The sequence below is a fragment of the Megascapheus bottae genome, chromosome 18 (genome assembly GCF_031878675.1).
Source record: "Megascapheus bottae isolate mThoBot1 chromosome 18, mThoBot2.hap1, whole genome shotgun sequence".
Lineage (NCBI taxonomy): Eukaryota > Metazoa > Chordata > Mammalia > Rodentia > Geomyidae > Megascapheus > Megascapheus bottae.
Window position 1 is genome coordinate 47,803,768 of NC_143526.1, and position 25,079 is coordinate 47,828,846.

At 55.5% G+C, this 25,079-nt stretch overlaps 1 protein-coding gene across 1 annotated transcript in view; it reads right to left on the bottom strand.

The window, feature by feature from the left end:
* Positions 1 to 1,058: 1,058 nt before the first annotated feature.
* Positions 1,059 to 25,079, bottom strand: part of Kcnq2 (potassium voltage-gated channel subfamily Q member 2) — a 38,015-nt gene continuing 13,994 nt past the window's right edge. Inside the window, exons 2-4 of the mRNA XM_090352738.1 lie at positions 1,985 to 2,075; positions 1,674 to 1,796; positions 1,059 to 1,205 (exon numbers count right to left, since the gene is read on the bottom strand). Coding sequence (XP_090208864.1) covers positions 1,059 to 1,205; positions 1,674 to 1,796; positions 1,985 to 2,075 — 361 coding nt within the window. The remainder of the gene's footprint in view (positions 1,206 to 1,673; positions 1,797 to 1,984; positions 2,076 to 25,079) is intronic.

Genomic DNA, 25,079 nt, shown 5'->3' on the forward strand with positions numbered 1-25,079 from the left:
GGTGAGCTGAGCTGGGGGGTGTGGGCTGGGCTGGGGATCTGCAGGGGAGGGGTGAGCTGAGCTGGGGAGTGGGGGCTGGGGTGGGGATCTGCAGGGGAGGGGTGAGCTGAGCTGGGGGAAGCTGGGGAGTGGGGACTGGGGTGGGGATCTGCAGGGGAGTGGTGAGCTGAGCTGGGGGGTGGGGGCTGGGGGGTGTGGACTGGGTGGGATCTGCAGGGGCGGGGTGAGCTGAGCTGGGGGGAACTGGGGGGTGTGGGCTGGGGTGGGGATCTGCAGGGGAGTGGTGAGCTGAGCTAGGGGGAGCTGGGGGGTGGGGGCTGGGGTGGGGATCTGCAGGGGAGGGGTGAGCTGAGCTGGGGTGGTGTAGGCTGGGGTGGGGATCTGCATGGGAGGGGTGAGCTGAGCTGGGGGGGAACTGGGGGGTGGGGGCTGAGGTGGGGATCTGCAGGGGAGGGGTGAGCTGAGCTGGGGGTATGGGCTGGGGTGGGAATCTGCAGGGGAGGGGTGAGCTGAGCTGGGGGGTGTAGGCTGGGGGGTGGGGACTGGAGTGGGGATCTGTAGGGGAGGGGTGAGCTGAGCTGGGGGAAGCTGGGGGGTGGGGACTGGAGTGGGGATCTGCAGGGGAGGGGTGAGCTGAGCTGGGGAGAACTGGGGGGTGTGGGCTGGGGTGGGGATCTGCAGGGGAGTGGTGAGCTGAGCTGGGGAGAGCTGGGGGGTGGGGACTGGGGTAGGGATCTGCAGGGGAGGGGTGAGCTGAGCTAGGGGGAGCTGGGGGGTGGGGACCGGGGTGGGGATCTGCAGGGGAGAGGTGAGCTGAGCTGGGGGGAACTGGGGGGTGTGGGCTGGGGTGGGGATCTGCAGGGGAGTGGTGAGCTGAGCTAGGGGGAGCTGGGGGGTTGGGACTGGGGTGGGGATCTGCAGGGGAGTGGTGAGCTGAGCTGGGGGGAGCTGGGGGTTGGGGGCTGGGGTGGGGATCTGCAGGGGAGGGGTGAGCTGAGCTAGGGGGAGCTGGGGGGTTGGGACTGGGGTGGGGATCTGCAGAGGAGTGGTGAGCTGAGCTAGGGGGAGCTGGGGGTTGGGGGCTGGGGTGGGGATCTGCAGGGGATGGGTGAGCTGAGCTGGGGGGTGTAGGCTGGGGTGGGGATCTGCAGGGGAGGGGTGAGCTGAGCTAGGGGGTGCTGGGGGGTGTAGGCTGGGGTGGGGATCTGCAGGGGAGGGTGAGCTGAGCTAGGGGGAGCTGGGGGTGGGGACTGGGGTGGGGATCTGCAGGGGAGGGGTGAGCTGAGCTGGGGGGTGTAGGCTGGGGTGGGGATCTGCAGGGGAGGGGTGAGCTGAGCTGGGGGAAGCTGGGTGGTGGGGACTGGGGTGGGGATCTGCAGGGGAGGGGTGAGCTGAGCTGGGGGAAGCTGGGTGGTGGGGACTGGGGTGGGGATCTGCAGGGGAGGGGTGAGCTGAGCTGGGTGGGTGGTGCTGGGGGGTGTGGGCTGGGGTGGGATCTGCAGGGGAGGGGTGAGCTGAGCTGGGTGGGGGGAGCTGCAGTGGGGATCTGCTGGGCTGGGCTCAGGGCTGCTCCCAGCTGACTGTGAGGAGGTCCCAGGCAGCTCTGGGCAGCAGGCCGGGGGCAGCAGAGCAAGTGTCCGGTGGGAATCCATTTCCTTGAAGTCCCCCGTTACCAACGACACAGAGTCACGGTACAGTTGCCATGATGCCCACCTCTGCCCTGTCACCATGGCCCCACAGCTGTGCCAGGTCTGCTGGAGAACACCCATGCTCCCGTGGGAGCACCACGCCCCAGGCTGCCAAGGAACAGCGAGGGGCAAAGCAGGCTGTCAGAGGCTGTCATGTCACTCAAGGGCAAACTACAGAGTTCCGGAAAAGCCCACCACAACAGGTAGACCAGCGTCAACAGTGTAAGAGGGGGGGCAGTCCCAGGCGGCAGGGGCCCCTCCGCTCCCGTCCCTCCCCTCCCTATCTGTGGACTCACCAGGATGTACAGGGCCCCCTCTGAGCTCTTCTCGTACTCCTTGATGGTGGAAAACACTGAGAGAACAAGGCAGGAGAAGACCAGGAGGAACCTGGAGGACACGGGACAGGTCAGCCATGCCGGCGGCTCCAGACACAGGCCTCACCCTGCCCTCCCACCAAGAACCTGCAGGGTCCAGGGGTGCAGTCCATAGTACCCCATGAAGGCACTGAACCACACAGCCCATCACTGCCCCTCGGTGCCCTGCCCAGCACCTCTGCACTTGCAGCCCTGCAGGCTGGTGCTTTGGGGAAGTCCTCAACCAAGCATGCCTGCTCAGTGGCCGCGGTGAACCACGGGAGTCAGGTGCCCATGCCACGGCAGAACCCGGAGAGGAGCCCAGGGCAGCGGGTAGGAAGCCACACATGTGTCCCCCTTACTCTGCACAGACACTACCCTGACACTGGACAGGGACAGGCTGTGGTTACCAGGTGCCAGAGGAGCTTCCAACCAGCTGTATGCAGAAGGCACTGGGGCCACTGGGGCCTCCCCACAACCAAAGAGGCAGGGGTGCCCTCAGACCAAGGCCTGACATTGGAGAAAGACTCCACAGGACTCGCACTGCTTTGGTCCTCCTGAGGACAGGCCCCACGGACACTGGGGCGTGTTAACCAAGTCTTGGAAGGCCTGGACTCCATGTCCTAGGAGAAGACTCAGACCTGCAATGCTACACAGCTGGCAGATTAGTGGCCAGGCCACCTGACCGCCATGCCCGGCTTGGGTCCAGACAGCTGTGCACTCCCAGAGCGTCATTCTCCACACCCCCACGCAGAGTGGCCCCAGGCCGTGCTGTCCACTCAAGCAGGCCATCAGGATAGTGTGGGCACGGAAGGCCCACAGAGGCCACCCAGTCCACGCAGGCAGGGCCTCCTGCCCAGCCACCTGATCCCCAGGCGCTCCCACGCGCGTGCCACCCTGTCCCTCCTCCTCCCTGCCCAGAAGGCCCCCGAGGCCCCTGTGGCTCCTCTGCCACGTGGGCGCTGGTCTCTACCGGCCTGTCTGCCCACCTCTGAGCCCCAGGAGCTGCTTCTCACGGAAGGCCGCAGGCCTTACTCACAGCTGCTGACTGGCATGTGTACTGAGCCTAGCAACACCCGAGCAGATGCCTCACTACTAGGACACTGGCCCAGCTGTGCTGCACAGAAGATTGACCACCGCAGGCACAGCGGGGACCAAGGCCTCAGACAGGGGTCCAGGACAGCAGGCAGCTCCGCAGTCGAGGAGCCCCTGCCTGAGGTCAACGTGGGCAAGAGCCGAGACCCCTGCCAGCCCCCTGGCCATCTGGCCTGTGTCAGCACAGAGCCATGGGGACCCAGGTCAGGAGAGACGCCGTGATGCAACCTGTCCATTCACCGGGCCAAACACTGGAGACAAGACTGGAGGGGCAGCACAGACGAAGCTTGTGCGGGAGCAGAAACTGGGCGGTGCCCTGTGGGACAAAGAGGGTCAGAGGCAGCACTCAGCCTCCCAGCCCTGCTAGCCAGAAATCAAGACCACACACCTCCCCGCCGAGGGCAGAGACAGACCCGCAGGGCTGGCCCCTCACCGTCCAGCCCGAACCCTGCCATCTCAGTGGCTTTTGAGGAACCAACCATTGCAGGCACGGCTCCAGCTGGGCTGAGGCCCCAGCAAGGCGACACACGGTCCCTGGGGCCTTCCCTGAGGCTGCCTCCCGCCAGACAGACCAGATGCAGCCTGGCTGGAAGGGACTGGCCCTCGTGCGGGACCCCTGATGGTCAGGCCGTGCTAGGCTGCCCACTCCCACGAGGAGACAATGGCAGTGCAACAGAGGCTCCTGGCACAGGCAGAGCACAGGAGAAGCACAGTCATATTTCAAAACTGCAATTAATTTTCTTTGCTCATTAGCCAATTTATTCAATTAACTGAGTCCTTTAAAAAAAAGAAGAAGAAGAAAGGAAATAATGATGCAGGCACCTCATACATCTCACGCTGGTGATTCCCCCTCTGTGATGGGATCATCTCCAGTTCAGCGGGGGGGGGGGGGGGGGACCCGGAGGAGGGAGGGGAGGTTCCGGGGAGGAACGGGAGGAGGACAGGATGTTCTAGAAAGATAGGAGGGAGGACAGGAGAGTGTGGGTAGGAATAGGAGGGAGGACAGGACACTCCAGATGCCAGTCAGGACTTTCAGAGTTGAGTAGTAGAGGAGAAGGAAACTTGGGCTGGAAAGGTGCAAGGCCAAAGGGAGACACATCGCCCAGAAGGCTGTCCCCTGTGAGCTGTCCCCACTGTGAACTGTACCCGTGAGCTGTCCCCTGTGAGCTGTCCTGTCAGCTGTCCTCACTGTGAGTTGTCCCCTGTGAGCTGTCCCCTGTGAGTTGTCCCCTGTGAGCTGTCCCCTGTGAGCTGTCCTGTCAGCTGTCCCCACTGTGAGCTGTCCCCTGTGAGCTGTCCCGTCAGCTGTCCTCACTGTGAGTTGTCCCCTGTGAGCTGTCCCCTGTGAGTTGTCCCCTGTGAGTTGTTCCCTGTGGGCTGTCTTGTCAGCTGTCCTCACTGTGAGCTGTCCCCTGTGAGCTGTCCCCTGTGAGCTGTCCTGTCAGCTGTCCTCACTGTGAGTTGTCCCTTGTGAGCTGTCCCTACTGTGAGCTGTCCCCTATGAGCTGTCCCATGGGCTGTCCCCACTGTGAGCTGTCCCCTGTGAGCTGTCCTGTCAGCTGTCCTCACTGTGAGCTGTCCCCTGTGAGCTGTCCCCTGTGAGCTGTCCTGTCAGCTGTCCCCACTGTGAGCTGTCCCCTGTGAGCTGTCCCCTGTGAGCTGTCCTGTCAGCTGTCCTCACTGTGAGTTGTCCCTTGTGAGCTGTCCCTACTGTGAGCTGTCCCCTATGAGCTGTCCCATGGGCTGTCCCCACTGTGAGCTGTCCCCTGTGAGCTGTCCTGTCAGCTGTCCTCACTGTGAGCTGTCCCCTGTGAGCTGTCCCCTGTGAGCTGTCCTGTCAGCTGTCCTCACTGTGAGTTGTCCCTTGTGAGCTGTCCCTACTGTGAGCTGTCCCCTATGAGCTGTCCCATGGGCTGTCCCCACTGTGAGCTGTCCCCTGTGAGCTGTCCTGTCAGCTGTCCCCACTGTGAGCTGTCCCGTCAGCTGTCCTCACTGTGAGTTGTCCCCTGTGAGTTGTTCCCTGTGGGCTGTCCTGTCAGCTGTCCTCACTGTGAGCTGTCCCCTGTCAGCTGTCCCCTGTGAGCTGTCCTGTCAGCTGTCCTCACTGTGAGCTGTCCCCTGTGAGCTGTCCCCTGTGAGCTGTCCTGTCAGCTGTCCCCACTGTGAGCTGTCCCCTGTGAGCTGTCCTGTCAGCTGTCCCCACTGTGAGTTGTCCCCTGTGAGCTGTCCCCTGTGAGTTGTCCCCTGTGAGCTGTCCCCTGTGAGCTGTCCTGTCAGCTGTCCCCACTGTGAGCTGTCCCCTGTGAGCTGTCCCGTCAGCTGTCCTCACTGTGAGTTGTCCCCTGTGAGCTGTCCCCACTGTGAGCTGTCCTGTCAGCTGTCCTCACTGTGAGTTGTCCCTTGTGAGCTGTCCCTACTGTGAGCTGTCCCCTATGAGCTGTCCCATGGGCTGTCCCCACTGTGAGCTGTCCCCTGTGAGCTGTCCTGTCAGCTGTCCTCACTGTGAGCTGTCCCCTGTGAGCTGTCCCCTGTGAGCTGTCCTGTCAGCTGTCCTCACTGTGAGTTGTCCCTTGTGAGCTGTCCCTACTGTGAGCTGTCCCCTATGAGCTGTCCCATGGGCTGTCCCCACTGTGAGCTGTCCCCTGTGAGCTGTCCTGTCAGCTGTCCCCACTGTGAGCTGTCCCGTCAGCTGTCCTCACTGTGAGTTGTCCCCTGTGAGTTGTTCCCTGTGGGCTGTCCTGTCAGCTGTCCTCACTGTGAGCTGTCCCCTGTCAGCTGTCCCCTGTGAGCTGTCCTGTCAGCTGTCCTCACTGTGAGCTGTCCCCTGTGAGCTGTCCCCTGTGAGCTGTCCTGTCAGCTGTCCCCACTGTGAGCTGTCCCCTGTGAGCTGTCCTGTCAGCTGTCCCCACTGTGAGTTGTCCCCTGTGAGCTGTCCCCTGTGAGTTGTCCCCTGTGAGCTGTCCCCTGTGAGCTGTCCTGTCAGCTGTCCCCACTGTGAGCTGTCCCCTGTGAGCTGTCCCGTCAGCTGTCCTCACTGTGAGTTGTCCCCTGTGAGCTGTCCCCACTGTGAGCTGTCCTGTCAGCTGTCCTCACTGTGAGTTGTCCCTTGTGAGCTGTCCCTACTGTGAGCTGTCCCCTATGAGCTGTCCCATGGGCTGTCCCCACTGTGAGCTGTCCCCTGTGAGCTGTCCTGTCAGCTGTCCCCACTGTGAGCTGTCCCCTGTGAGCTGTCCCGTCAGCTGTCCTCACTGTGAGTTGTCCCCTGTGAGTTGTTCCCTGTGGGCTGTCCTGTCAGCTGTCCTCACTGTGAGCTGTCCCCTATAAGCTGTCCCATGGGCTGTCCCCACTGTGAGCTGTCCCCTGTGAGCTGTCCTGTCAGCTGTCCTCACTGTGAGTTGTCCCCTGTGAGCTGTCCCCTGTGAGCTGTCCTGTCAGCTGTCCTCACTGTGAGTTGTCCCTTGTGAGCTGTCCCTACTGTGAGCTGTCCCCTATAAGCTGTCCCATGGGCTGTCCCCACTGTGAGCTGTCCCCTGTGAGCTGTCCTGTCAGCTGTCCCCACTGTGAGCTGTCCCCTGTGAGCTGTCCCGTCAGCTGTCCTCACTGTGAGTTGTCCCCTGTGAGTTGTTCCCTGTGGGCTGTCTTGTCAGCTGTCCTCACTGTGAGTTGTCCCCTGTGAGCTGTCCCCACTGTGAGCTGTCCTGTCAGCTGTCCTCACTGTGAGTTGTCCCTTGTGAGCTGTCCCTACTGTGAGCTGTCCCCTATGAGCTGTCCCATGGGCTGTCCCCACTGTGAGCTGTCCCCTGTGAGCTGTCCTGTCAGCTGTCCTCACTGTGAGCTGTCCCCTGTGAGCTGTCCCCTGTGAGCTGTCCTGTCAGCTGTCCTCACTGTGAGTTGTCCCTTGTGAGCTGTCCCTACTGTGAGCTGTCCCCTATGAGCTGTCCCATGGGCTGTCCCCACTGTGAGCTGTCCCCTGTGAGCTGTCCTGTCAGCTGTCCTCACTGTGAGTTGTCCCCTGTGAGCTGTCCCCTGTGAGCTGTCCCGTCAGCTGTCCTCACTGTGAGTTGTCCCCTGTGAGCTGTCCCCTGTGGGCTGTCCCCCCATGAGCTGTCCTCTGTGAGCTGTCCTCCAGTGAGCTGCCCCCCACTGGGTTTCCTGGGCTCTCCCTGCAGAGGAAGGAAGAATAGGAAGGCAGAGGGGAAGCAGGAACTGTCCTTGCACACACGGGGCCCGGGGAGGCGGAGCAGCCATGTGGAGGGGCAGAGAGGACGGGACAGGCCATCACCCTGTAAAGCAGTCTTTTAAATTGAAACCATAAAGCCAAAGGGTGAACGAACGACACAGCACGGGACTCGTCCAGCACTACAGTGCTGGAAAAGTGAACTTCACAAATGTGGTCAGCGAGGGAGGGAAAATCTGGGCGAGAGTGAAAGGGTGGCACTGCCACCTGACATAGGAAACTGTCACTGCTCTGTAAATCATCTTTACAATAACCATTAAAAATAAAACAATGAAGGACACACTAAAGCCACCAGCACAACCATGTCCACTGCAGCACTATTCACCAGAGCAAAGATACAGAACCAGTCCAGATGCCCCTCAGCTGATGAGGGGATCCACAAGGTGTGGTATCTGTCCACAATGGAATTCTATGCTGCTGTCAGAAAGAACGACATTGCCCCATTTGTAAGGAAGTGGAAAGACTTAGAAAAAATCATATTAAGTGAAGTAAGCCAGACCCAGAGGAACACAGGCTCAATGGTTGCCCTCATTTGTCATAATCAGTAGAAACCTTGGGCTCTCCTAGCAGAGATTTACAATAGAACAAAACCTTGATACATAAAGCCATACAGTATGATGCTAAATGAAAGGACGTCCAGGATATAGAAACAAAAGCCATATAATGAATGATTGTTGTCCTTAATGTACTCTGTTATCTGTCATCTCTTTGGCTGTCCTTGGTTATCTCATATTGTTACAGTATTGCACCTTGTTATCTGATATATTGGATATATGTGTATTTGGTTATTTGAAATCAGATAGGGAAGAGGGGAAAACAAGATGAGGGGCGTGGGTGGGGGGAGGGAAATAGGACCAAGACATGAGAAAGGGTATCAGTGTTTGTGAAGTAATGCACCTTCTATCTGGTGAATATAATGTAACCCTTCTGTTAATTACAATAAAATATATGAAAAAAACACACACACACAAAAAACAAATAAAATAAAATACTGGGGGCCAGGAGCCCAGCCTAGTGGTAGAGGACTCGCCTAGCACGCACAAAGCCCTGGGTTCCATTCTTTGGTACCATGTACACAGAAAAAGCGGAAAGTGTCTGAGGTTATTTCCCCATCCTCTAAGATCACATCCACTTCCACTGTGGCCATATCCTCCCCTATATAATCTCTCACTTCCCGCCATAAGCTCTCTTCTGTGCCCATCTCCACTTCTGGAAAAAAAAAAGCCAGAAGTGATACTGTGGCTCAAGTGGCAGAGCACTTGCCTTGAGCAAGAAGTGTTCAAGGACAGTGCCCAGGCCCTGAGTTCAAGCCCCAGGACTGGCAAAAACCAAAATAAAATAACTTTTTAAAGTATAAGGGCCTAGGTGCCAAGCGATCGGATCCTCTCCGGTCTGTTCCTCAGGGGCTCCGGCCAGGCGTCTAGAACATTCCAGAAACACAGAAGGTGGGCCACACTGACGAACTCCAGGGGGAGATGAGCCCAGCCTGGTCAGGGAGGGCGGTGACCGTGCTGCCCCTCTGCACCTCGCCCCCAGAGGCGAGGCAGCTGGCGGCCATCCCAGCAGCCCCGCAGAGAGCCCGCTGCTCCTCACTGTGTTTTTCGGTTTGGGGAACAGACGGCACAGATGGCCCCATGGGAAGGCAGGGAGGCAGTGAGGAAGTCGCCCACACGGCGTCCCTGGAGGCGGCGAGAGAGGGGGCTTGGGTTGCAGCTGAGGGCTGTCCCCAGGTTCAACAATCCCCGGAGCGTGGGGCCCCGGGGCAGGTCCCAGAGAAACCCAGCTAGGATCGAATCCCCCACTCACCGGCATGAATCTGGCAGGCTGACCAGTAGGCAGACTTGTCCAGCCCTCACCTACTGTGGGCATCTGAGTGACCAACAAGCACCCAGACACAGGCCCCACACTCCCCTTAGAACTGGGGAAACTGAGGCCTCTGTTCCCTCTCACCTCCAGGATGGGGGTACTTCAGAGCAGTCCCGTGTTGTGGGCCCAGCATGGGGAGGCCTGCCCCCCACAAAAACAGGTCCTCAGACCCCGCCCACAGCACACAATCAGCCACCTTGAGGCCAAGCCAGAGGGACAAGCCCAGCTTGTCATTGGCCACTGACCGGGAGCTGTGCTCATGCCTGGCAGAGGCCATGTTCTGTCTCATCTGCCCTCCACCATCCTGCAGCACTGCTTGTTTCCTTACACTCACAGAAACCACAGCAGTGGACTGAGGACCCAGCTCTCCCCTTGAAGAGGGGACAGTGACCTTGGGAGTCTGTGGTTGTGCTCCACGGAGCCCAGCACCTTCCTCCAGGCGATCCCCACGGGAGGCAGCCCACAGGGGAGGAGACGTGCTCTGCCCTGCTCGCCCAGCTGGGGCTGGGAGCTGCAGACCCAAGACCACCAGGGCTGCGGGCATCTCCCCTTTGTCACCAACGACTCCGGCAGGGAGTCTGGGAGGGAGGCGCCCTTCCCACCCCTCTAGCAGGCAGGTCCAGACAGGACAGAAGGACGATAGGCTTTGTGCCGCCCCAAATGACAACACAAGGGGTTTCAAAGGTAATCTTAAGAACCGATTGGACTTCAAGACGCTTTCCTGGCCCTGCTGCCCAGGAGACGAGCATCACAAGAAGCTGGTCCCCAGCCCCACCCCTGGGCCGGGGCAGCCCTGCGGGAGTGTGGAAGAGGCCGTCTGGCGCGCGTCCCGGGAACTTTCCTGTGTTCCCATGTGCATCCAGGCTCCACATCAGAAGCAAGCAGATGGAGGGTTGAGAGCGGACAGGTGCCCTTACCAGCAGCGAGGGGCCCTCACTGGACGAGAGCTGGGGCCTGAGCTCTGGGCAGAGACCAGAACCAGTCTTGAAATGGAATCCGAGCACAAAGAGAATGTGATAGACGGGGCAGAGGTGGAGGAGGTACACAGGCCAGCCAGCCCCTGGGGGGAGTGGGAAGCCAGCACCGGCAGGGTCTAAAAGCCAGAAGGGCACGTGTGTGTGCGTGTGTGTGTGTGTGTGTGTAGTGTGTATGTAGTGTGTATGTCGTGTGTGTAGTATGTAGGTAGTGTGTGTGATGTGCATGTAGTATGTATGTAGTGTGTGTGGTGTGTGTGTAGTGTGTATGTAGTGTGTGTGGTGTGTATGTAGTATGTATGTAGTGTGTGTAGTGTATGTAGTGTATGTGTAGTGTGTATGTAGTATCTATGTAGTATGTGTGTGGTGTGTGTGTAGTGTGTATGTAGTATGTGTGTGGTGTGTGTGTAGTATGTATGTAGTGTGTGTAGTGTGTGTAGTGTATGTGTAGTGTGTATGTAGTATCTGTGTGGTGTGTATGTAGTATGTATGTAGTGTGTGTGATGTGTAAGTAGTATGTATGTAGTGTGTGTAGTGTGTGTGGTGTGTGTGCAGTGTGTATGTAGTGTGTTGTATAGTGTGTATGTAGTGTTTGTGTGTAGTGTGTGTAGTGTGTGTGTAGTGTGTGTGGAGTGTGTGTGTAGTGTGTGTGTGTGTAGTGTGTGTGGTGTGTGTGTAGTGTGTGTAGTGTATATAGTGTGTGTAGTGTGTATAGTGTGTGTAGTGTGTGCAGTGTGTGTGTGCAGTGTTTGTGTAGTGTGTATGTAGTGTGTGTGTGTAGTGTGTGTAGTGTGTGTGCGGTGTGTGTGCAGTCTGTGTGTAGTGTGTGTGTAGTGTGTGTAGTGTGTGTGCAGTGTGTGTGCAGTGTGTGTGTAGTGTGTGTGGTGTGTGTGGGGTGTGTGTAGTGTGTGTGGTGTGTGTAGTGTGTGTGCAGTGTGTGTAGTGTGTGTGTAGTGTGTGTGGTGTGTGTAGTGTGTGTGCAGTGTGTGTGTAGTGTGTGTGGTGTGTGTGGAGTGTGTGTATGTAGTGTGTGTGTAGTGTGTATGTAGTGTGTGTGTGTAGTGTGTGTAGTGTGTATGTAGTGTGTGTGTAGTATGTGTGGTGTGTGTGTGTGTAGTGTGTGGTGTGTGTGTGTAGTGTGTGTGGTGTGTGTGCAGTGTGTGTGTAGTGTGTGTGTAGTGTGTATGTAGTGTGTGTATGTAGCATGTATGCAGTGTGTGTGGTGTGTATGTAGTATGTATGTAGTGTGTGTAGTGTGCATAGTGTGCGTAGTGTGTGTAGTGTGTGTGTTGTGTGTATGTAGCATGTATGCAGTGTGTGTGGTGTGTATGTAGTATGTATGTAGTGTGTGTAGTGTGCATAGTGTGCGTAGTGTGTGTAGTGTGTGTGTTGTGTGTGTATGTAGCATGTATGCAGTGTGTGTGGTGTGTATGTAGTATGTATGCAGTGTATGTGGTGTGTATGTAGTATGTATGTAGTGTGTGTAGTGTGTGCGTAGTGTGTGTAGTGTGTATAGTGTATATGTAGTGTGTGTATGTATGTAGTATGTGTGTGGTGTGTATGTAGTGTGTATGTAGTGTGTGTGGAGTGTGTGCGGTGTGTGTGGAGTGTGTGGAGTGTGTGTGTGCAGTGTGTGTGTAGTGTGTGTGTAGTGTGTGTGTGTGCAGTGTGTGTGTGTAGTGTGTGTGTAGTGTGTATGTAGTATGTGTGTAGTGTGTATGTAGTGTGTGTGTAGTGTGTGTGTGCAGTGTGTGTAGTGTGTGTGTAGTGTGTGTGTGCAGTGTGTGTAGTGTGGAGTGTGTGTGTGTAGTGTGTGTAGTGTGGAGTGTGTGTGTGCAGTGTGTGTGTAGTGTGTATGTAGTGTGTGTGTGGAGTGTGTGCGGTGTGTGTGGAGTGTGTGGAGTGTGTGTGTGGAGTGTGTGGAGTGTGTGTGTGGAGTGTGTGCGGTGTGTGTGGAGTGTGTGGAGTGTGTGTGTGGAGTGTGTGCGGTGTGTGTGGAGTGTGTGTGTGTGCAGTGTGTGTAGTGTGTATGTAGTGTGTATGTAGTATGTGTGTAGTGTGTATGTAGTGTGTGTGTGTAGTATATGTGGTGTGTGTGTAGTGTGTGTGTGTGTAGTATGTATGTAGTGTGTGTAGTGTGTATGTAGTGTGTGTAGTATGTATGCAATGTGTGTGGTGTGTATGTAGTATGTATGTAGTGTGTAGTGTGTGCGTAGTGTGTGTAGTGTGTATGTAGTGTGTATGTAGTGTGTGTATGTATGTAGTATGTGTGTGGTGTGTATGTAGTGTGTATGTAGTGTGTGTAGTGTGTGCGTAGTGTGTGTAGTGTGTATGTAGTGTGTATGTAGTGTGTGTATGTATGTAGTATGTGTGTGGTGTGTATGTAGTGTGTATGTAGTGTGTGTAGTGTGTGCGTAGTGTGTGTAGTGTGTATGTAGTGTGTATGTAGTGTGTGTATGTATGTAGTATGTGTGTGGTGTGTATGTAGTGTGTATGTAGTGTGTAGTGTGTGTGGTGTGTGTGTAAGTGTGTGTAGTGTGTGCAGTGTGTGTGTAGTGTGTATGTAGTGTGTGTGTGGAGTGTGTGCAGTGTGTGTGGAGTGTGTGCGGTGTGTGTGGAGTGTGTGGAGTGTGTGTGTGCAGTGTGTGTGTAGTGTGTGTGTAGTGTGTGTGTGTGCAGTGTGTGTAGTGTGCAGTGTGTGTGTGCAGTGTGTGTGTAGTGTGTATGTAGTATGTGTGTGTAGTGTGTATGTAGTGTGTGTGTGTAGTGTGTGTAGTATGTATGTAGTGTGTGTAGTGTGTATGTAGTGTGTGTGTAGTATGTGTGGTGTGTGTGTGTAGTGTGTATGTAGTGTGTAGTGTGTGTGGTGTGTGTGTGTAGTGTGTAGTGTGTATGTAGTGTGTGTAGTGTGTATGTAGTGTGTGTGGTGTGTGTGCAGTGTGTGTGCAGTGTGTGTGTAGTGTGTGCGGTGTGTGTAGTGTGTGTGCGGTGTGTGTGTGGAGTGTGTGTAGTGTGTGTGTGCAGTGTGTGTAGTGTGTGTGTGTAGTGTGTATGTAGTGTGTGTAGTGTGTATGTAGTGTGTGTATGTAGCATGTATGCAGTGTGTGGTGTGTATGTAGTATGTATGTAGTGTGTGTAGTGTGTATGTAGTGTGTATGTAGTGTGTATGTAGTGTGTGTAGTGTGTATGTAGTGTGTGTATGTAGTATGTATGCAGTGTGTGTGGTGTGTATGTAGTATGTATGTAGTGTGTGTAGTGTGTGCGTGGTGTGTGTAGTGTGTATGTAGTGTGTGTATGTATGTAGTATGTGTGTGGTGTGTATGTAGTGTGTGTGTAGTATGTGTGGTGTGTGTGTGTAGTATGTGTGGTGTGTGTGTAGTGTATGTAGTATGTATGCAGTGTGTGTGTAGTATGTGTGGTGTGTGTGTAGTGTGTATGTAGTGTGTGTGTGTAGTATGTGTGGTGTGTGTGTAGTGTGTATGTAGTGTGTGTATGTAGTATGTATGCAGTGTGTGTGGTGTGTATGTAGTATGTATGTAGTGTGTGTAGTGTGTGTGTGGTGTGTGTAGTGTGTGTAGTGTGTATGTAGTGTGTGTATGTATGTAGTATGTGTGTGGTGTGTATGTAGTGTGTGTGTAGTATGTGTGGTGTGTGTGTAGTGTGTATGTAGTGTGTGTGTGTAGTATGTGTGGTGCGTGTGTAGTGTATGTAGTATGTATGTAGTGTGTGTGTAGTGTGTGTGGTGTGTGTGTGTAGTGTGTATGTAGTGTGTGTGTGTAGTGTGTATAGTGTGTATGTAGTGTGTGTAGTGTGTATGTAGTGTGTGTAGTATGTGGTGTGTGTGTGTAGTGTGTGTGGTGTGTGTGTGGTGTGTGTGCGGTGTGTGTGCAGTGTGTGTGTAGTGTGTGCGGTGTGTGTAGTGTGTGTGTGCGGTGTGTGTGTGTAGTGTGTGTAGTGTGTGTGTGCAGTGTGTGTAGTGTGTGTGTGTAGTGTGTATGTAGTGTGTATGTAGTGTGTGTAGTATGTGTGGTGCGTGTGTAGTGTATGTAGTATGTATGTAGTGTGTGTGTAGTATGTGTGGTGTGTGTGTGTAGTGTGTATGTAGTGTGTGTGTAGTGTGTATAGTGTGTATGTAGTGTGTGTAGTGTGTATGTAGTGTGTGTAGTATGTGGTGTGTGTGTGTAGTGTGTGTGGTGTGTGTGTGGTGTGTGTGCGGTGTGTGTGCAGTGTGTGTGTAGTGTGTGCGGTGTGTGTAGTGTGTGTGTGCGGTGTGTGTGTGTAGTGTAGTGTGTGTGTGCAGTGTGTGTAGTGTGTGTGTGTAGTGTGTATGTAGTGTGTATGTAGTGTGTATGTAGTGTGTATGTAGTGTGTATGTAGTGTGTGTATGTAGTATGTATGCAGTGTGTGTGGTGTGTATGTAGTATGTATGTAGTGTGTGTAGTGTGTGCGTGGTGTGTGTAGTGTGTGTAGTGTGTATGTAGTGTGTGTAGTATGTGGTGTGTGTGTGTGTAGTGTGTGTGGTGTGTTTGTGGTGTGTGTGCGGTGTGTGTGCAGTGTGTGTGTAGTGTGTGCGGTGTGTGTAGTGTGTGTGTGCGGTGTGTGTGTGTGTAGTGTGTGTAGTGTGTGTGTGTAGTGTGTATGTAGTGTGTATGTAGTGTGTGTAGTGTGTATGTAGTGTGTATGTAGTGTGTATGTAGTGTGTGTAGTGTGTATGTAGTGTGTGTATGTAGTATGTATGCAGTGTGTGCAGTGTGTATGTAGTATGTATGTAGTGTGTGTAGTGTGTGCGTGGTGTGTGTAGTGTGTGTAGTGTGTGTAGTGTGTATGTAGTGTGTATGTAGTGTGTATGTAGTGTGTGTAGTGTGTATGTAGTGTGTGTATGTAGTATGTATGCAGTGTATGTGGTGTGTATGTAGTATGTATGTAGTGTGTGTAGTGTGTGCGTGGTGTGTGTAGTGTGTGTAGTGTGTATGTAGTGTGTGTAGTATGTGGTGTGTGTGTGTGTAGTGTGTGTGGTGTGTTTGTGGTGTGTGTGCGGTGTGTGTGCAGTGTGTGTGTAGTGTGTGCGGTGTGTGTAGTGTGTGTGTGCGGTGTGTGTGTGTGTAGTGTGTGTAGTGTGTGTGTGTAGTGTGTATGTAGTGTGTATGTAGTGTGTGTAGTGTGTATGTAGTGTGTATGTAGTGTGTATGTAGTGTGTGTAGTGTGTATGTAGTGTGTGTATGTAGTATGTATGCAGTGTGTGCAGTGTGTATGTAGTATGTATGTAGTGTGTGTAGTGTGTGCGTGGTGTGTGTAGTGTGTGTAGTGTGTGTAGTGTGTATGTAGTGTGTATGTAGTGTGTATGTAGTGTGTGTAGTGTGTATGTAGTGTGTGTATGTAGTATGTATGCAGTGTATGTGGTGTGTATGTAGTATGTATGTAGTGTGTGTAGTGTGTGCGTGGTGTGTGTAGTGTGTGTAGTGTGTATGTAGTGTGTGTATGTATGTAGTATGTGTGTGGTGTGTATGTAGTGTGTATGTAGTGTGTAGTGTGTGTGGTGTGTAAGTATGTGTAGTGTGTCTGTAGTGTGTGTATGTGTGTAGTGTGTATGTAGTGTGTGTAGTGTGTATGTAGTGTGTGTATGTATGTAGTGTGTGTGTGGTGTGTGTGTAGTGTGTATGCAGTATGTGTGTGTGTGTGCACACCCATGAGCCCCTGCATTCCAGGGAGGCCCCCACCCCACCCACTCCTCTCGGCCTTCACCTCTCCCCTCCCACTCCGCAAGGAATCTCTTTTTTACCCGTAGGGAGGTAAGACAAACCCGTCGCTGCCTCTTCCACCTCCTGTCCAACCTCGCCTCCCACACCGGGGCAGGGCTGCTGTCTAGAGGTTGGTGGCACCCACAGACACTGGCAGAGACACCGGCGACGACCTCTGGGATCGCAGACTCCCCAGTCAGCTCCAGCCCAAAGACTGGCCCAGACATGGGAGGGGTCTCAGCCCACTGTATATATGCAGTGACTTACAGACCCCAACACGGGAGCAGCTGGTGCAGGCCTGTCCTAGCCCCGTCAGCTGACTCCAGGCCTCAGAATGCTGGGGAAGCCAAGTGGAAGGGAACCGGCACACCAGCCAGGCTCTTGGAGTACGGGCTTCATGCGCTCCGCCTCATCCACAGACACAGAACAGAGGCGCCGAGGTAACCTGCCATGGCTCAGGAGGGAATCCAGCTGGAGCAGGCTGGGGCGGGGGGGGGGGGGGGGGGGGGGGGTGGGGGGGGGGAGGGGGGGAATCCCTGGGTGGGGAGGGGTGGTAGCATGGGAGAAGGGATAGTGTGGGGGAGGGGGGATGCGTGGGGGAAGGAGAGTTGACCTCTCTTCCACTGGAAAGGAATCCTGTGTTCCCATGGGTCCCATCAGAAACCACACTGTCCATTCCCACAGACAGCGCATGGCCCAGGGCAGGGGCGGCGACCCAGGAGTCCAGCAGGGCCCGGGAGGAGAGAACGGCCAGGGTAGGCCAGAGCAAGTGCCCTGTGGTCACATCCAGCTCCCTGGGGCAGTTCTGCCATCTCCTGCGTTAAGCCACGGCCAGCACCATGGCCTGAAATCTAATTGTCCCCCTAATAAACTGCTCTGCCGCCAGGCCCGCTGCCCCCTCCATAGGGAGGGAGGAGGAGGAGGAGCAGGAGGAAGGCTGACGGCAGCTCCAGGCGCAGGCCTGATGGATGGGAGGAGGAGGAGGAGGAGGAGGAGGAGGAGGAAGGCTGACGGCAGCTCCAGGCGCAGGCCTGATGGATGGGAGGAGGAGGAGGAGGAGGAGGAGGAGGAGGAGGAGGAGGAGCAGGAGGAAGGCTGACCCAGCTCCAGGCGCAGGCCTGATGGATGGGAGGCCTCGCTGCTCCATCACAGCGGCCACCCTCTGCCCAGGGATCCTCAGGCCGTCCGGGTCTGTGCAGGCCCAGCACACCAGTCAGGAGACACCTCCAGAGCCAAAGGCCCCGAGAGGAGGCCGGGCAAACACCAAACACAGGCAGGGCCCAGGAAGCCTGGGGCTCAGGAGGCCTGGCTCCCCATCCTGACCGCAAGACCTCCAGACCTCTCACCGCACAAAGGACTCTGGAGGGACCCTCGATACCCGACTGACCAGCACAGCACAGCCGGAGGTGACGCTCTCAGGACAGGGAACGGGAAGGACGGGGAAGTCTGCATCTCCCCAGCACACGCGCACACACTGCCATGCCGGTAACCAGAACCTAGGGCTCCTCAGGGCCCAGGTCCCCTAAAGGTGCCACCTCCAGTACTGCCACAGCAACTGCGGGCTCCCGAGAGGGCCTGGCGTGGGAGCTGCAGGCTGTGGAGCTTCTGGAACCTCGGCAGGGAATCTGCCAGCTCAAAAGTGGGGGAGAAGGCTCCTCCCGGGCGCTGCCTCCTGACGACACCCTCTGCCTGGAGTCCCTCCAGGGGACAGTTCCAGTTGAATTACTCCTGCTAATCATCACAGGACCCCTCCAGCGCCCGGGTACCCACCCCGGACCCCTCCAGCGCCCGGGTACCCACTCAGGACCCCTCCAGCGCCCGGGTACCCACTCAGAAATGCTTCTTCTCAGGTCCATGCCAATCCCCCAGCCAGCCTGCCCGGAATCACAGCCCATCCAGGGCTCTTCTGGAGTCAGCGGTGCCCGCTTGCTGCGCCACTCCAGCCACCCTCATCCCTGGCTGGCACTGTGGGACATCCTTCTCCTTCACCCCAACCGCAGCGGAGCTGCTGGCCTGCCTCGGCCCTGGTGAGCACGCATGAGAGCCTGGCCCAGGGCCTGCTCTCACGCCTTCCTGCTCGTTCCTCAACCTCTCCAAGCCGCCTCGGGGAGCTTCTTTCTTGTTGCCTGCAGTTCCTTTCTGTGGCCCTTGACCCCCCCACACACACACACACATTCTTCTCTATGAAGCTGCCCAGAAGCCTCCAGCCCAAGTCCTCAGCTATCCCTCCTGTGCAACTGTGTGCTTGCTGTGCCCAAGAGCAGGGCCTCATCCACTCTGCCTACTCCTCCACCCAACACCTGCACCCTAGGGGCCCCAGACCCCGGCTGGAGAGCAGAGGGCCAGACAGCTGAGTGCTGTCTAGCTGACTGCTTCTGGGCTGGAAGGGGCAGGAGCCAGGACAGGAAGGCAGCAGGGCCTGGGATCTGGAGGCACATGGCCTAGACCTAGCCAGCAATGAGATAAGCAGCTCAGGACAGACAAGACCCTATCTCCAGAGGAGCCCTGTGTGTGCCACAGTGCCTATGGTGAGGTCAGTCTCAGAAGCCTGAGCGCACAGTCCAAAGGTGGGTGAACGGATGCACACAGACAGCCGTGGTCCTCAGGGGCCACCAGAACGTGCGAGGCTCCAAGCTGTGGGGGCAGTGCGCCCGCGGAGACCACCTGGGAAGGCATGAGGGCAGGAGTCCTGACAGAGGCACACAGGCCAGTGCCCACAGGGCGGGGACGACAGGTGTCCTGGGGGTCCCAAAGCCACCCACCACATGCACACAATCCCCATTAGAATGTTTTCTCTTGGCTTGATTTGGGGCCAGTACTGGAGCTTGAACTCAGGGCCTGGACACTGTCTCAGCTCCTCTGCTCAAGACTGGAATGCTACCACTTGAGCACAGCTCCACTTGCATGCACAGGATTCACTTTCAAATGGTTAAGCGTGTGCTGAACTTTCATCACCATTTTCAAAGAAATGGAACAAGCACGGCCTTTTGCCCTGTGGGGGCTGAAGGTTCCTGGGTCAGGTCTCTGCCTGCAGGAGTGGTGGACACCGAGGCCACACCCGGCCCTCAGGGGAACCTGCAGAGAATAGACCCTCAGGAGAGGCCTGGACGCATGCTAGCCCTCACACTACCCACACGTGCTGGGGACAGAGCCACCTTACTGGTCAGCAGGTACAAGATGCTATTCTGAGGCCTCAGGACACAAATGGCCCCAAACTGGGGTGTTTCCCGGTACAGGGAAGGACAGGAAGGATAATGGGCAGGGCAGCCCTTCCAGGACAATTCCTCAAAGACAAAATAGTTCTGACTTGGTCAACTCCAGTCCTCTGCCTCCCCACTGCTCGCGATGTTGCTGAGAATGCACCTGCCCTAGGGGAGCTGCTCTGGGCTGGACTTAGTGCAGCCCATGCTGGGAACTCCCCTGGCCTGGAGCAACCCAGCATCATCCAGGGAAAAGGACACCTCCCTCCATCATCCAGGGAAAAGGGCATCTCCCTCCATCATCCAGGGGAAAGGGCATCTCCCTCCATCATCCAAGGAAAAGGGCATCTCCCTCCATCATCCAGGGAAAAGGGCATCTCCCTCCATCATCCCGGGAAAAGGGCATCTCCCTCCATCATCCAGGGAAAAGGGCATCTCCCTCCATCATCCAGAGAAAAGAACATCTCCCTACATCATCCAGGGAAAAGGGCATCTCCTTCCATCATCCAGGGAAAAGGGCACCTCCCTCCATCATCCCGGGAAAAGGGCACCTCCCACCATCATCCAGGGAAAAGGGCATCTCCCTCCATCATCCAGGGAAAAGGGCATCTCCCTCCATCATCCAGGGAAAAGGGCATCTCCCTCCATCATCCCGGGAAAAGGGCACCTCCCACCATCATCCAGGGAAAAGGGCATCTCCCTCCATCATCTAGGGAAAAGGGCATCTCCCTCGATCATCCACGGAAAAGGGCATCTCCCTCCATCATCCAGGGAAAAGGGCATCTCCTTCCATCATCCAAGGAAAAGGGCATCTCCCTCCATCATCTAGGGAAAAGGCCATCTCCTTCCATCATCTAGGGAAAAGGGCATCTCCCTCCAAATCTAGGGAAAAGGGCACCTCCCTCCATCATCCAGGAAAAAGGGCATTTCCCTCCATCATCTAGGGAAAAGGGCATCTCCCTCCACCATCCAGGAAAAAGGGCATCTCCCTCCATCATCCAGGGAAAAGGGCACCTCCCTCCATCATCCAGGGAAAAGGGCATCTCCCTCCATCATCTAGGGAAAAGGGCATCTCCCTCCATCATCTAGGGAAAAGGGCATCTCCCTCCATCATCTAGGGAAAAGGGCATCTCCCTCGATCATCCAGGGAAAAGGGCACCTGCCTCGATCATCCAGGGAAAAGGGCATCTCCCTCCATCATCTAGGGAAAAGGGCATCTCCTTTCATCATCCAAGGAAAAGGGCATCTCCCTCCATCATCTAGGGAAAAGGCCATCTCCTTCCATCATCTAGGGAAAAGGGCATCTCCCTCCATAATCTAGGGAAAAGGACACCTCCCTCCATCATCCAGGGAAAAGGGCACCTCCCTCCATCATCCAGGGAAAAGGGCATCTCCCTCCATCATCCAGAGAAAAGAACATCTCCCTCCATCATCCAGGGAAAAGGGCACCTCCCTCCATCATCCAGGGAAAAGGGCATCTCCCTCCATCATCCTGGGAAAAGGGCACCTCCCACCATCATCCAGGGAAAAGGGCACCTCCCACCATCATCCAGGGAAAAGGGCATCTCCCTCCATCATCCAGAGAAAAGAACATCTCCCTACATCATCCAGGGAAAAGGGCATCTCCTTCCATCATCCAGGGAAAAGGGCATCTCCCTCCATCATCCCGGGAAAAGGGCACCTCCCACCATCATCCAGGGAAAAGGGCACCTCCCTCCATCATCCAGGGAAAAGGGCATCTCCCTCCATCATCTAGGGAAAAGGGCATCTCCCTCAATCATCCAGGGAAAAGGGCACCTGCCTCGATCATCCGGGGAAAAGGGCATCTCCCTCCATCATCTAGGGAAAAGGGCATCTCCTTCCATCATCCAAGGAAAAGGGCATCTCCCTCCATCATCTAGGGAAAAGGCCATCTCCTTCCATCATCTAGGGAAAAGGGCATCTCCCTCCATAATCTAGGGAAAAGGGCATCTCCCTCCATCATCCAGGGAAAAGGGCATCTCCCTCCATCATCCAAAGAAAAGAACATCTCCCTACATCATCCAGGGAAAAGGGCACCTCCCTCCATCATCCCGGGAAAAGGGCACCTCCCACCATCATCCAGGGAAAAGGGCACCTCCCTCCATCATCCAGGGAAAAGGGCATCTCCCTCCATCATCCAGAGAAAAGATCATCTCCCTCCATCATCCAGGGAAAAGGGCATCTCCTTCCATCATCCAAGGAAAAGGGCATCTCCCTCCATCATCTAGGGAAAAGGCCATCTCCTTCCATCATCTAGGGAAAAGGGCATCTCCCTCCATAATCTAGGGAAAAGGGCACCTCCCTCCATCATCCAGGAAAAAGGGCATTTCCCTCCATCATCTAGGGAAAAGGGCATCTCCCTCCACCATCCAGGGAAAAGGGCATCTCCCTCCATCATCCAGGGAAAAGGGCACCTCCCTCCACCATCCAGAGAAAAGGGCATCTCCCTCCATCATCCAGGGAAAAGGGCACCTCCCTCCATCATCCAGGGAAAAGGGCATCTCCCTCCATCATCTAGGGAAAACGGCATCTCCCTCGATCATCCAGGGAAAAGGGCACCTGCCTCGATCATCCAGGGAAAAGGGCATCTCCCTCCATCATCCAGGGAAAAGGGCATCTCCCTCCATCATCCCGGGAAAAGGGCATCTCCCTCCATCATCCAGGGAAAAGGGCATCTCCCTCCATCATCCAGAGAAAAGAACATCTCCCTAAATCATCCAGGGAAAAGGGCATCTCCTTCCATCATCCAGGGAAAAGGGCATCTCCCTCCATCATCCCGGGAAAAGGGCACCTCCCACCATCATCCCGGGAAAAGGGCACCTCCCTCCATCATCCAGGGAAAAGGGCATCTCCCTCCATCATCTAGGGAAAAGGGCATCTCCTTCCATCATCTGGGGAAAAGGGCATCTCCCTCCATCATCCAAGAAAAGGGCATCTCCCTCCATCATCCAGGGAAAAGGGCATCTCCCTCCATCATCCTGGGAAAAGGGCATCTCCATCCACCATCCAGGGAAAAGGGCATCTCCCTCCACCATCCAGGGAAAAGGGCATCTCCCTCCATCATCCTGGGAAAAGGGCCTCTCCCTCAATCATCCAGGGAAAAGGCCATCTCCCTCCATCATCCAGGGAAAAGGGCACCTCCCTCCATCTTCTAGGGAAAAGAACATCTCCCTCCATCATCCAGGGAAAAGGGCATCTCCTTCCATCATCCAAGGAAAAGGGCATCTCCCTCCATCATCTAGGGAAAAGGCCATCTCCTTCCATCATCTAGGGAAAAGGGCATCTCCCTCCATAATCTAGGGAAAAGGGCACCTCCCTCCATCATCCAGGAAAAAGGGCATTTCCCTCCATCATCTAGGGAAAAGGGCATCTCCCTCCACCATCCAGGGAAAAGGGCATCTCCCTCCATCATCCAGGGAAAAGGGCACCTCCCTCCACCATCCAGAGAAAAGGGCATCTCCCTCCATCATCCAGGGAAAAGGGCATCTCCCTCCATCATCCAGGGAAAAGGGCACGTCCCTCGATCATCCAGGGAAAGGGGCATCTCTCTCCAACATCTAAGGAAAAGGGCATCTCCCTCTATCATCCAGAAAAGGGCATCTCCCTCCATCATCCAGGGAAAAGAGCATCTCATTCCATCATCCAGGGAAAAGGGCATCTCCCTCCATCATCCAGGAAAAAGGACATCTCCCTCCATCATCCAGTGAAAAGGGCATCTCCTTCCATCATCTGGGGAAAAGGGCATCTCCCTCCATCATCCAAGAAAAGGGCATCTCCCTCCATCATCCAGGGAAAAGGGCATCTCCCTCCATCATCCTGGGAAAAGGGCATCTCCCTCCACCATCCTGGGAAAAGGGCATCTCCCTCCATCATCCTGGGAAAAGGGCCTCTCCCTCAATCATCCAGGGAAAAGGCCATCTCCCTCCATCATCCAGGGAAAAGGGCACCTCCCTCCATCTTCTAGGGAAAAGGGCACCTCCCTCCATCATCTAGGGAAAAGGGCATCTCCCTCCACCATCCAGGGAAAAGGTCACATCCCTCCATCATCTAGGGAAAAGGGCATCTCCCTCCATCATCTAGGGAAAAGGGCATCTCCCTCCATCATCCAGGGAAAAGGTCACATCCCTCCATCATCTAGGGAAAAGGGCATCTCCCTCCATCATCCAGGGAAAAGGTCACATCCCTCCATCATCTAGGGAAAAGGGCACCTCCCTCCATCATCCAGGGAAAAAAGCACCTCCCTCCATCATCCAGGGAAAAGGGCATCTCCCTCCATCATCTAGGGAAAGGGCAACTCCCTCCATCACCCAGGGAAAAGGGCATCTCCCTCCACCATCCAGGGAAAAGGGCTTCTCCCTACATCATCCAGGTGAAAGGGCATCTCCCTCCATCATCGAGGGAAAAGGGCACCTCCCTCCATCATCCAGGGAAAAGGGCATCTCCTTCCATCATCTAGGGAAAAGGGCATCTCCCTCCATCATCCTGGGAAAAGGGCCTCTCCCTCAATCATCCAGGGAAAAGGCCATCTCCCTCCATCATCCAGGGAAAAGGGCACCTCCCTCCATCTTCTAGGGAAAAGAACATCTCCCTCCATCATCCAGGGAAAAGGGCATCTCCTTCCATCATCCAAGGAAAAGGGCATCTCCCTCCATCATCTAGGGAAAAGGCCATCTCCTTCCATCATCTAGGGAAAAGGGCATCTCCCTCCATAATCTAGGGAAAAGGGCACCTCCCTCCATCATCCAGGAAAAAGGGCATTTCCCTCCATCATCTAGGGAAAAGGGCATCTCCCTCCACCATCCAGGGAAAAGGGCATCTCCCTCCATCATCCAGGGAAAAGGGCACCTCCCTCCACCATCCAGAGAAAAGGGCATCTCCCTCCATCATCCAGGGAAAAGCGCACCTCCCTCCATTATCCAGGGAAAAGGGCATCTCCCTCCATCATCCAGGGAAAAGGGCATCTCCCTCCATCATCCTGGGAAAAGGGCATCTCCATCCACCATCCAGGGAAAAGGGCATCTCCCTCCACCATCCAGGGAAAAGGGCATCTCCCTCCATCATCCTGGGAAAAGGGCCTCTCCCTCAATCATCCAGGGAAAAGGCCATCTCCCTCCATCATCCAGGGAAAAGGGCACCTCCCTCCATCTTCTAGGGAAAAGAACATCTCCCTCCATCATCCAGGGAAAAGGGCATCTCCTTCCATCATCCAAGGAAAAGGACATCTCCCTCCATCATCTAGGGAAAAGGCCATCTCCTTCCATCATCTAGGGAAAAGGGCATCTCCCTCCATAATCTAGGGAAAAGGGCACCTCCCTCCATCATCCAGGAAAAAGGGCATTTCCCTCCATCATCTAGGGAAAAGGGCATCTCCCTCCACCATCCAGGGAAAAGGGCATCTCCCTCCATCATCCAGGGAAAAGGGCACCTCCCTCCACCATCCAGAGAAAAGGGCATCTCCCTCCATCATCCAGGGAAAAGGGCATCTCCCTCCATCATCCAGGGAAAAGGGCACGTCCCTCGATCATCCAGGGAAAGGGGCATCTCTCTCCAACATCTAAGGAAAAGGGCATCTCCCTCTATCATCCAGAAAAGGGCATCTCCCTCCATCATCCAGGGAAAAGAGCATCTCATTCCATCATCCAGGGAAAAGGGCATCTCCCTCCATCATCCAGGAAACAGGACATCTCCCTCCATCATCCAGTGAAAAGGGCATCTCCTTCCATCATCTGGGGAAAAGGGCATCTCCCTCCATCATCCAAGAAAAGGGCATCTCCCTCCATCATCCAGGGAAAAGGGCATCTCCCTCCATCATCCTGGGAAAAGGGCATCTCCCTCCACCATCCTGGGAAAAGGGCATCTCCCTCCATCATCCTGGGAAAAGGGCCTCTCCCTCAATCATCCAGGGAA